The sequence below is a fragment of the Lithobates pipiens genome, unplaced genomic scaffold (genome assembly GCF_037356315.1).
Source record: "Lithobates pipiens isolate NorthernLeopardFrog02 unplaced genomic scaffold, aLitPip1_a1.2 Scaffold_8, whole genome shotgun sequence".
NCBI lineage: Eukaryota > Metazoa > Chordata > Amphibia > Anura > Ranidae > Lithobates > Lithobates pipiens.
This window is the reverse complement of record NW_027507903.1, coordinates 250,401,470-250,414,152: the sequence shown is the minus strand read 5'-3', so window position 1 is coordinate 250,414,152 and position 12,683 is coordinate 250,401,470. Positions and strand designations below refer to the sequence as shown.

General features: G+C 41.2%; 1 protein-coding gene across 1 annotated transcript; it reads left to right on the top strand.

Moving 5' to 3' along the window:
* The first annotated feature begins 56 nt into the window (after positions 1–56).
* Positions 57–11,825, top strand: LLPH (LLP homolog, long-term synaptic facilitation factor). The gene is made up of 3 exons (XM_077470077.1): positions 57–214; positions 6,076–6,291; positions 11,189–11,825. The coding sequence occupies exons 1-3, from the start codon at positions 91–93 to the stop codon at positions 11,356–11,358; spliced, it is 510 nt and encodes a 169-aa protein (XP_077326203.1). The 5' UTR covers positions 57–90; the 3' UTR covers positions 11,359–11,825.
* The last annotated feature ends 858 nt before the right edge of the window (positions 11,826–12,683 follow it).

Genomic DNA, 12,683 nt, shown 5'->3' with positions numbered 1-12,683 from the left:
GCAGCACTAAAATCTTTCTGACGTCTTTGTTTCTATGACATTACTACTAATGTTTTCACACGGGGAATATGTCATGGTATACTATAACGCATGCCATCACGCCCGGTCACTTTACTATGTAATCTCCATCTAGCGTTCCCATTAGAGAGTTTCCGTACGGACGTCATTTCCGGGGCGGTGCTTTGTACAACGTGTGCTCTCGTGTGCTGGACGGGTGAGTTCCTCAATGTGTCTGTCTTAGGGTGATCACAGTGAGCGTACATTGCGTGTCTAATTAGGAGGTCACAGCTGTTGATTTCACCTAAGTAGTGGTTGGTGGGGGTAGTTCTTATCCACTTTACCCCCTTCCTGACCAGAGCGCTTTTTACAGTTTGGCAATGCGTCGCTTTAAAGTGGTTGTAAACCTATAGCACATTAACCTACAGGTAAGCTTAGATTAAGACTTACCTGTAGGTGCAAGAAATAGCTCCTTAACCTACACGGTTAAGGAGATATTTTCCAAACAACGGGCATGATCTCTACCGTATACAACGGCGCAGGCGCACTGAGCCGTTAGTGAAGGCGATCATGCCATCACTGCCGACTCCCGCACGCATGCGCTGGAGTGACGCCATCGCTGCTCCGGCCAGTCACAGCGCCGGAGCAGCGTTACCCGGAAATCACTCCGGTAAATATGGCGACAGAGGAGGTGAACGAGGGTCGCTGCGGGGGCTTCGATCTCAGGTAAGTAATTCATAATGAGCTAGTATGCTATGCATACTAGCTCGTTATGCCTTTGTCCTGCAGGGTGTATTTTTTATTTTTTTGAGAGGGTTTACTTCCTATTTAACTGACAATTGCGCGGCCATGCAATGTTGTACGCAAACTAAATTTGCGTGTTTTTTTTTTTTTTTTTAACAAGTGCTGATTTTTGAAAAAAAAAAAAAAAGTTTTACTTTTTGCTGTAATATCCCCAAACAAAAACAAAACACATTTCTTCATCAGTTTAGGCCGATATGTATTCTACATATTTTTTGGTAAAAAAATCCGCAATAAGCGTATGTTGATTGGTTTGCGCAAAAGTTATAGCACCTACAAATTATGAGAAAGATTTATGGCATTTTTATTATTTTATTTTTTTACTAGTAATGGCAGTGATCTGCGATTTTTAGCGGTATTGCAATGGATACATTGGACACTTTTGACATGTTTTTGGGACCATTGACATTTATACAGTGATCAGAGCTATAAATATGCACTGGTTACTGTATAAATGTCACTGGTAGGGAAGAGATTAACACTAGGGGGTGATCAAGGGGTTAACTGTGTGTTCCCTCAGTGTGTTCTAACTATATGGGGATAGGACTGACTAGGGGAGGAGACATACCGTTGTTCCTGCTCAGTAGAAACAAATGTCATGTCTCCTCTCCCCTCACAGAACAGGGATTTGTGTGTACGCGTGGCCGATGGGGATTGCTAGCCATGCGCATTGGGTCCCCCGCTGTGCGGCGCGGCTCTTAAAGGAAAACCCTATAGGGTTTCGCGCAGGGGTGCCATTCTGCCCCCGTAAAAAGGCGTGAGCCGGTCGGGAACTGGTTATGGATAAAGTACATGTCACATTGCCAAGGCAACACAATCTCAAATGCTAATAGCGATTTGTAGTGAGTGACAAGAATGGATTTTTTGGCAGCAGCAGGACAAACTTTAGCAACCACAATTAGTTTTGTACATAAGCCATAGAGATTAATGCACAGTGATTGTTACTGCACAAACTTGATTGCTGGGAAAATAAAAGTGATTGTCAAGCTTTTTAAAAAATGTAAAATAAAGATATACTAACTTCCTATTTTGGAACGCCCCCCAGCATTTTTCCCCTCCTGCTTGTGCTATGGTGGCAAGTGTGTGTGCTTGCTCCCGAGCTGGGCTGTTTATGTACATAGACATACACACCATGGCTCAGCCACACCCCCGCTCCCTCCTCACAGGATTTGACTGCCGTTATCTCCCGCTGCTGTCCGAGTCTCCTGTGAATGCAGAATGATGAGAGAAGAGCTGCAGATAGGACAGTGCTGAATCAAGAGAAGACTCAATGTGTTTTGGGAGGGCCGCACACAACAAGTAGTAAAATGTTCTTTTTTTAACCTTAAAGGGGAGTTCCAGCCAGTTTAAAAAAACAGAACAAACCCCCCCCCCCACGAGGGTCATATCTTATAATAATACATTCCATTACTCGCTATCACCTCCTTAGCAAGCACACTCCCATCTTCAGTGTGGGCATCTGAAGCCCGCTCGTAGCTCCTTCTGGGATACAGTGCTGCTGGCTGCTTAGCATGCACCTCCCGATCTTGCGCATTCACATTGCGTACAAACCACGGCACACTCGTATTGTGGAGTCTGTCCATTGACTCCTTGGATTGATGACACTTATGTCCCTGGAGCCAACAGGCGGCCAGATGTGACGTACCTCGCTGAGGCGAGATACAGCAGAAGTGCACCTGTCTAATGTACAAAAAAAAGTAATACGTTTTGGGGGAAAAAACAAAACATTCAGATGATTAATGGCAATGTGATCAGCAATGAGGGGGGTGAACTTCAAAAATTGGGTGCAACTCCGCTTTAACCACCTCAGTTCTGGAAGAATTTACCCCCTTCATAACCAGGCCATTTTTTGCTATTTGACGCTGCACTGTTTCAACTGGCAATTACGCAGTCATACAAGGCTGTGCCCAAACAAAGTTTATATAATTTTTTTTTTCAAACAAATAGAGCTTTCTTTTGGTGGTATTTGATCCCCACTGGGTTTTTTGTAATATGAAAAAAGAGCAAAAATTTAGAAAATGTTTTCTGCTACATGATTTTGATAAAAACAAATCCCAATAAGTGTGTAGTGATTGGTTTGCGTGAAAGTTATAGTGCCTGCAAACTATGGTGTATATACATACTAGAATGTGTATATATATATTTTTTCTACTAATGGCGGTGATTAACAACTTATAATGCAGAGGGCAGTCTGACACTGGGAGTCTCAACAAAAAGCTCCACTTGTTTGCCTCCGCTGCCACATTTGACTCTTTTGGAGAGGAAATGGGTACTTGGTTTTGACAGGTAACCGCTCCCACTTCTGGCTGAGCTGGCCGTGGCAAACTCAACTGGAGGTTCGGCTCCTCCTTCCTCCACTGCTGGCTCAGGTGATGACACCGCTGGATACATGGACAGGTAAGTGACCTAATATTAACTAGGGTTGCACTGATACCAATACTAGTATTGGTACCAAGCATTTGCACGAGTACTTGTACAGGCCATTTTTTGCTATTTGGCTATTTTCCCATTGGCAATAGGGGTAGATGCACTGGTAACACCTTAGGGACCAGTTCTAATTTTTTGACAAACAATTACAAAGATCTTGCGAGCTACCTAATTAAATATCCCTTATCTCTCTGTGATATACTGACAGCTGCTAGCACCAATCATGCCCCACGCTATGCTGGGACCCCATCACCCTCAATCCACCTATTTTAAGCCGCTGCAGGAGTTGACACAGCAAGAGTGCTCTGCTATCACTGCCTGCCAAGAAGCCATAACGTCCTGCCAAAACCACCCTGACCGCCAGGATTGAGGAAGTAAAGATGGACATCTTTCTGGTAAGGCAGGACTTCCAGACGCTAAGGGGCAGAGTTAAAGTGGTAGTAAACACAGTTTCAAAAAAACACTTACGTTCCCAGCATGCCGGAAATGCTAACTTTCACATTGGTTGTGCTCTCAACCAAACTTTCAAACCATCCAATGGCTGGTTTCATAACTAATCACATGTGCAGCATTATGGCAGTTGAAGAATCATTTAGAGGCCAAGATGGCAGCTTCATTGACTGAAAACGATAGAAGGGTTTACTTCCACTTTAAGTACACAGAAACTCAGCTGAGCACTGTGGAGAATTCCCTCGTTCCCCTCCAGATCTCTGCAGACAGCATGCAGCTACAAGTTAACCAACTGCTCCAAAAGCAGGATGAAATGGAGAATAAGCTCCGAAGGAGCAGCCTAAGCCCTTGTACACACGGTCAGAGAATCCGTCGGAATGTGTCCTATCGGACCGCATCGTCGGATAATCCGACTGTGTGTGGTATGCATCGGACTGATTCAGTCGGAATATCCGTCGGACCCAATTTTCCAACATGTTGGAAATATTTCCCGACCAACTGGGCCGATCGGACATACTCCGATCATGTGTAGAGAATTTTGATCGGACCAAGTGCCACGCATGCTCAGATCAAATTCCTACATCAAAGCTATTGGCTACTAGTCTGAATGTAGTCCCGTCGTAACGAAATTACGTCATCACGTTCTGAAAGATCGGATTTTTCGCCAACTTTGTCCGACTGCGTGTATGCAACAGTTTCGGACAAGATCCGACGGGCAAAATCCGACGGATTTGGTTGTGGAAATCTCCGACCGTGTGTACAGGGGCTAAGATTCATCGGACTGTCTGAGGGAGAAGACCGAGCAGACCCATCTTCACTCCTGGAACAACTTCTGTGCACCACATATGGTAGTGAGGCCTTTTTCCCCTATGTTTGTTGAACGGGCCCACTGCATGTTTGGGAGAACAGCCATTGTCGGGGCCCCACCTCGCACATTCATTTTAAAATTCTTAAGCAGTAGAGACCGGGATACCATATTACATCTAAGTAGAGAGAAGGGAAATATTCCTTATGGCAATAAGGTGATTGCAGTGTTCCCAGATTTCTCTGCAGAAGTGCAGGGTTGACCCAAAAGCTTTCTGAAGTTAAAAAACGCCTCCATATAAAGCACATTAAGAGATCTGTTTCTCATCCCTGCTTTGCAGGAATGAGAAACTGACAGATCGCTCCCTCTGTACAGAGCTCTGTATTGTTTACCAACACAAGATCTCTGGGCTGTGATTGCACACAGCTGATCAGCAGGTCCCAAACGTGAATCTTTGGCCAGGACTTACGGACAGGCTCCCACTGTGTGCAATCACAGCGGATGCTGGGCAGGGGGTGCTCATGAGTGTGCCTGAAACTCAGAAGTAGGCAGTAACGTACGCCTTGCTTGGTGCGTGTTTTACTGCGATTTTTGGTGCAGCGCATTTCTGAAATGCACAGATGTGAATGGAGCCTCATTGTTCTTGTGTTAGCGCACCAATTTCACTTTCCGGACCAATTCACATCTAGCATAGTGGGAGTGCACATTTTGTGTCTCGTTTTTCCTGTGACATGCAGAGGGCAGCCTGTTGATTTCAATTGGCTGCACTACATGTGGTTAATGGGACATTTTGGCATTTGTGGATTGTTGTGTTTTTTTTTTTTTTTTTTTTTTTCTGTGTGTTTTACAGCATTTGCCCCTTGTTTTTCCACATGGCAAAATGTGTTTTTGCTTCTGTGTTTGGTGCTGTTAAAAATTAATAGCACTTAAAGTGCAACTACTAATTTTAGGTGTATAAACATGGCCATACATTATGCAATCTGATTTGTATGTTGTGTATTTAGTGAGAAGGGTGATCACTGATTGCATTTCATTTCAAAAACGTGCAGCTGGCAGTAGGTGGGTGAATGATACAGGGTATGTGCTAATGAGGTCAGTTGGTCAACTCCTTCCTGTGTCATGACCTAAAGTCTGATCAGAAAGAAAGACATTAGAAATGGAAACATCTGGAAACATGGATTAGGACAAGAAAAGTAGGTGACTGTACATGTAAATTTAATGGAAAGCTTTGATATTTTTGCAAAATAAAAGCACATAAATGCTATATTGCTGCATAGGGGAGCTGGAATTTAGAAAAAAAAAGTGTACAAAGGTAAACTTACCCTTTAACTTAAACTTGGACAGAAGTCACGGGTTTGTGTACAGCTTTGGATTTAGGAGCTCCATAAATTAGGAGCTTCAATCATAAATGATTGAAGGCTAACGCAGGTACCCAAATGGTGTGCTTGCACTTTAACTATGTTGTTAACTTAGAAATGTGTTATGCCAAGTAAAGGTCACTTTAAACAGACCTCAGTAGTAGTTGTTTACATGGCTTCCATGAGATTTCAGACATCATTTGTATACTAATACTGCGCTTTTTGTTATCTTTTCAGAAAATAAAATGGCCAAAAGTCTAAGAAGCAAATGGAAGAGGAAAATGAGGGCAGAGAAGAGGAAGAAGAATGCTCCAAAGGAACTTGCCCGCCTAAAAAATGTTGTGGCGAAAGCAAACACAGATGCATTGATGGATGACATAAAAGAAATAGCAACTGTTGTAACGTCTAAAAAGTTGAAGGATGAAAATAAAATGGAACTTGATGCAATGGAAGGTAGTAGACATTCATATATTGGTAGCATTAAAGTGTATTTTCCTCTGAAAACAGTTTAAATGTTATGTGTTGGTTTATTCACACAAGCCCTTGTCAATGCAGTCTCTAATTTTTTTTCCCTTTTTTGGTGCTGATAAATGCCCGATGATCCTGTATCAAACTGACAGTGTTCAGCATGGAAGCAAATCCATGCTGGCGTGGTCAGATTGTGTCCCTGGGATTGCTGGCAGGAGATATAGGATGCTATGCCAACGCACAGTGTTTGCTTTTATTTGCCATCGTTTAGGTGCCACACTCACTGCCCAGCTTTGTTAATGTCCCTTGGATTACTGCTTTGAGAAACAAGACGCTCTGCCTACATCTTTTGTAGTCCGTTTACGTGCCTCATCTTGTAGTCAGTGATAATTGACAGAGGCTCCCAGGCAACATACTTTTCTGCTGTGTTTGATGTCACAAACTGCCCGCCCACTCTCTATGCATGCACACCCCCTCTATGGGAAGAGAGCAGAGAACGGGAACTAAGTAGCCACTATACCACGGGAGTTAACATTTGAAAAAGATACTAAACTTTTATTTCTCTTTTGTTCATTAATCTTGACCGTAGGGTTATTGTGCCACCTTCAGGAGAGGACTAGGCAGAACATGTAATACATGTGAAAAACAACTGAACTGTACAGTTCCCGCCCGGGGGGTGGTCTCTCTGGTAACATCCCCTCAGCCTGCTTCCTGCAGCTCCATTTTTTTCTGCCTAGTGAAGAAGGACCTAGGCTCTCTGCGGGACCATCGGTCCTAGGGATTTTTTCAGTTTTTTTTGCCTTTTGCGCACGATTTTAACATCCTGTGATCTATCAACAGCCGGCTGGGTGACAGGCTGGATAATATAGATCCTTGTAGTCTCCCCAGCCTGGCCATCGAGCGTGTGCAGGCCCTAGCTACGCGCTGGGTCGGCCACGACATGCCCCTCAGGCTCCAGGGGCGAGTGCAATGCTCCGGGGCACACATATGACCGGACTACAGATTTCTTTGTCAAAGTGTGCCGTGGCCCGCAGCCACCCCGTACTGCTCGGGAGTGGGTCTGTGATGGGATGCCTCCAGCTCGTCCGGATGAAGTACAGCTATTCCTGCCTCGACGGGATTGAGCAGCTGGGAATTCCCTGGGAGGTTGATTAGGGATCCCTTTCCTCCCTTTCTTCTCTCCCTGTCCCTGTTTAGAAAGTTTGGACACCCCTGATCCAGAGGAAGGCAAAAAAAAGTGATAAAGCATGACCCTAGTCACTCCTTCCTCCCTCCTCTCCCATGAGTCATTAGTATATTTCCTGAATCCACTAGACTTGATGTTATTACCTCTAAAAATTAGTATCCAGGTATAATTTGTGTATATATATATATATATATATATATATATATATATATATATATATATATATATATTTAAACTATGCAACGAAACTAAACTGAGCTAACCAGTTCTTAAGGGAGTCTATTCCACATTTTCCCAGCTCTTACTGTGAAGAAGCCTTTCCTTATGTGAAGATTAAATCTCTTTCCCTCCAGATGTAAATGATGCCCCCCTGTCTTCTGTAATCACCAGAAAATGAATTGCCTACAACAATGGACCTCTTATGTATTTATACATGTTGATCATATCCCCTCTCCATCACCTCTTCTGAAGAGAGAATAAATTCAGTTCCTCTAATCTTTTCTCATAACTGAATTCCTCCATGCCTCTTCTCAGTTTGGTTGCCCTTCTCTGCACTGTCTCCAGTTCCCCGATATCCTTTTTGAGAACTGATGCCCAAAACTGAACTGCATATTCCAGATGAGGTCTTACTGGTGATTTGTACATAGGCAAAACGACCTCTCTCTCTATGGAGTCCATACCTCTCTTAATACAAAGGATTTTGCTTGCTTTGGAAACTGCAGCTTGGCATTGCGTGCTCTTATTAAGCTTATGATCTACCAGAACACCTTCTAGATCCTTCTCCACAGCTGATTCCCCAGTTGTACTCACTGTTAAGGACTTTAGCTTCCCTGTTTTTCCTTTGTATACACAGAGCTGAAGACCTTATTTAATAAATTTAGCATTCTCTGTCCCCAGCAACCAATTCAAAATGATCTGGTTAAGGACCTACATGCTCAGACCTGACCTTTTTTACTGTCAATATAGTTGAAGAATTTTGGGGTGTTTTGTCCTACTTCTCTTTTGTGACACGTCATTCGTTTTGAGTTTTTGAAGCCTTGATTTCCTTTACATATTCTGTTTATATTCTTTGTGAAATTTTAAATGATGATAATGTTCCTTCTATTTTTATATTTTTTTTAAATATGGTCGTAAGCCACATAGGTTTTAAACTTATTCCCCATGAGAATATATTTTGCAGTGTTTGTTTGCATTCAGTCGATTTGAAGCATTCCCACTTCTGTTCTGTGATCTTTCATGACAACATTAGTGGGCTGGTGTAATGTGCTCTTGAAAGTATTTTTGCAGTGGTGGAGACAAAGTGCCTGTGGATAAGGATGCTCTGCAAAAATAAGTACTGAAATACTACGTAGTGATGTCTGCCAGCAAAACATTCTTTGAATCGAGAGCAACAGCCCCATTATTTCATACGTTTTTATTTTTCTTCGCTACTTTTCATCTGCCAGCAGCATGGAACATGAATATAGACGTGCATGAAAAAAGTAGATCAAATTATTGAAATAGATAAGTCTATTTCAATCATTTGTTGTACTTTTTTTTTTTTTTTTTTCTTTCTTTTTTTTTTTTTTTTTTCATTACAAAGGAGAAAACATGACATCCTTTTATTTCTGCCCACCAAGGTTGTAATGTGCTGTAATTTGGCTATTTGTGGGCTGCTTGTTCTGTTGCCCAAATCTTGTCATGCTCCTTCAGTCTTTTGGCATCAGCAAGCTGTTTTTGAACCACAAGAATTGTAAAGGGGGGATGTTTTTAGTTTTATTGTGCTGTTTTTAATCATTTTATTCATTTTGTGTGAAAAGCCCCAAGAGTGTCCGTTTTGGAGAATGTGCTTTGGGCTAGGCAGCAATTGTCCTAGTTAAACACTCCCTGTTTTTTGATGGCTGAGATGGGGGTCTATTCTGGATAAGATCATTAATTGTATCACGCATCGCACAATTCCCTGCCAGTAGAGCTCAAAGACACATTTTACCATGCAGATAGTGTGAACCTAGCTAGAATTGTTTATTAATTTGTATATGCTGTCATTGGGGGCTGATGTGATAGCATAGTGCAAACACTGTTATGCCCTTAATGTCACCCCTGCAATCTGTTGTAGCTAGGCAAGCACAGAATGTGCTCAGTGAGCTCCTTCCCTGGGCAGAGCAGGTGGGAATTGACAGCGCTGAACCTGGAAGTGCTGAACACTTCAAGGTTCATTCATCAGGGGAGATCAGCAAATGTTCGCTGATTTTCTATCTACCTGTTTTGACACCCAGAGACCTCGTTTGGCCAGGATACATATTGTCAGCATGTTAAAAATCCAGGAGAAAAAAAATAGACCTAATTAACACTTTCCTCTTGCTGTTTTACATAGCTAGTTTTTCGTACCTTTTTTTTTTTTTTTGTTTTTTTTTTATTTTTTTGTTTTTTTTTTTTTGTGTTTTTCATACATTGTTTTTTTTTTATATATTTTTTTTTAAACGCAACATTTACAAAATTTTAATATTTAAAAAATTGAACATGAGTACATTGACCACTTGCCGACTGCTGCACGCCTATATGCATCAGCACAATGGCAGCGATGGGCATACCTGTACGTCCCCTTTAATTGGCAGAGTTAGCGTGCACATGCCAGTGCCACATACAGCATGCCCGCGGGACCCGCAGACTTGATATCCGCCGGTCTTTCGACGATCGTGACACGGAGCAGCAGAACGGGAAATGTAAACAAGGCATTTCTCCGTTCTGCCTTGTGACATGAGAAATCACTGCTCCCTGTCATGTGAGTTGTAAGCCCACCCCCCTCTCCCCCAGTTATAATTGCTCCCTAGGACACACTTAACCCCTTCATCGCCCTCTAGTGGTTATTCCCTTCCCTGCCAGTGTCATTTACACAGTAATCGGTGTATTTTTATAGCACTGATCGCTGTATAAATGATTAGTCCCAAAATAGTGTCCCAAGTGTCCACCATAATGTCGCAGTCATGATAAAAATCGCAGATCGCCGCCATTACTAATAAAAAAAAAAAAAAGTTAATAAAAATGCCATAAAATGATCCCATATTTTGTAGACGCTATAACTTTTGCGCAATCTATATACGTTTATTGCGATTTAAAATTTACCAAAAATATGTAGAAGAGTTCATATCGGCCTAAACTGAGAAAAAAAATAGTTTTTTTTATACATTTTTCGGGATATTTATTATAGCAAAAAGTAAAAAATATTGCTTTTTTTTTTCAAAATTATTGATCTTTTTTTTGTTTATATCGCAAAAAATAAAAAATAAACGCAGAGCTGATCAAATACCACCAAAAGAAAGCTCTATTTGTGGAAAAAAAGGAAGTCAATTTTGTTTAGGTGCAGTGTCGCATGACCGCGCAATTGTCCTTTAAACCAACGCAGTGCCGAATCGCAAAAAGTGCTCTGGTCAGGAAGGGGGTAAAATCTTCTGGGGCTGAAGTGGTTAATCATGCTTTATTCCAGAAACATAATTTTGGACAAATAGTGTTAAAAAATTAAAAACTTTTATTCACTATTTTAGTATTCACTGGTCAGACTGGAAAGAAGTGTATTTTATATGTGTGCAAAGTGTGTTTTTATGTCCCTATAACTAATGAGGTTATTCCCAAATCAATTAAGTTTGTAGCTGAAGTGTGAAAATGCTTTCTGGTTAACAGCTGTGGTTCTAGTTCTGACGTTTTTCATTTCTCCAATAGGTGCCTCCACCATGAAAATGGACACCGATCTAAAACGTAGCAAGAAGAGCCTACTAGACCAGCACGGCCAATATCCTGTATGGATGAATCAGAGACAAAGAAAGAAACTTAAGACAGAGCGTACTAAAAAGAAAGGAAAGTCAAAACGGCCAAAAGGACTGGCGTGGTAGAAACTTAATGTGTGCTTCCTTTATATTTTCTCGCTTTTTTTTTTATTTTAATTCGGAGGTAACTTTTTTTGTTTCGCTTTACATGCTTCAAAACCCAATCACCAGTTTCTCTGGCTGAGTAACAAATTAGAACATCAGCATGTGGGATGGGAAACATATTCCTACTGCTGATTGTTTCACATGAGTTTATATAGAATAACTGTGGCAGTGACCCAACACACATGGATATTATGGCAATCAGGAGACTGGATTCTCAAGCTTACAGGAAAAATGCTCTAAAATGTATTTCTTTTTGTAGAATATTATTTTAGGTCCTTAAGTCATGATAAGGTTATAGCCAAAATTCAAAAAAGATGTTTTTATTGTGTTGGTTCAGATACCAAAAAATGTGTTAATTCACGTTGCATTTCTATGATCAAATATGTATTTTTTGAAAGGTTGAACTATATAAAGTAATTGTACCATTTTGTTTTTTATTGTTTTTTTTTTTTTTTGGATTTGGCTTTATTACCATTTGTTCCAAGGTGTTGTAGTGCTGTGCATTTTACACATGATATCTCTATAAAACATTTGTTATATCTGTTGTTCAGTGGGTTAAATTGAACCCAGATATTCAAAATGTTCAAGTCCTTTCTCACAGCTAACACAACAAAGTGCTTGCTAATATTTTTATAACCCTCTTCTGTGCCTTCAGTAGCTAGCTTCAATTTATTCTGAGGTCACACTTCTAATAAAGGCCACCAACTCCTGTTCATTCATCCAGTAAGATGGCCTATATCACAGTGCGAGTCACCTCTCGGACTAAAATAACTTAATATATAATAATCAAAACATAATAGAAGCATGAATAAATTTTACGCAACAAATTAAGCTCTGCTGATATCAGACTTATGGCAACTTCCTCCATTCAGCATCAAATTGTCATTCTTTTGCATACTAGTTTCTTCTCTTCTGCTCCTCACCTTACTACCCTGACTCTTTACTCCTTTCTGTCCTCTCTACTAGTTACCCCATTATATAATTCACTACTAGGTTCTATCTAACATGACCATATTTTACCAAACCTTTTGGGTTTACCTCAGTGCTTAGTCAGTATCTCACAAAATTGAGTACACCTCTCACATTTTTGTAACTTTTTTTTTTATATCTTTTCATGAACACTGAAGAAATGACACTTTTCTACAACGTAAAGTTTGGTGGCACAGTGGTGTTGTGGGTAGCACTCTCACCTAGCAGTAAAAAGGGTCACTGGTTCGAGTCCCAACCACAACGCTACCTGCATGTTTTCCCTGTGTCTGCTTGGGTTTCCCCTGGGTACTCCGGTT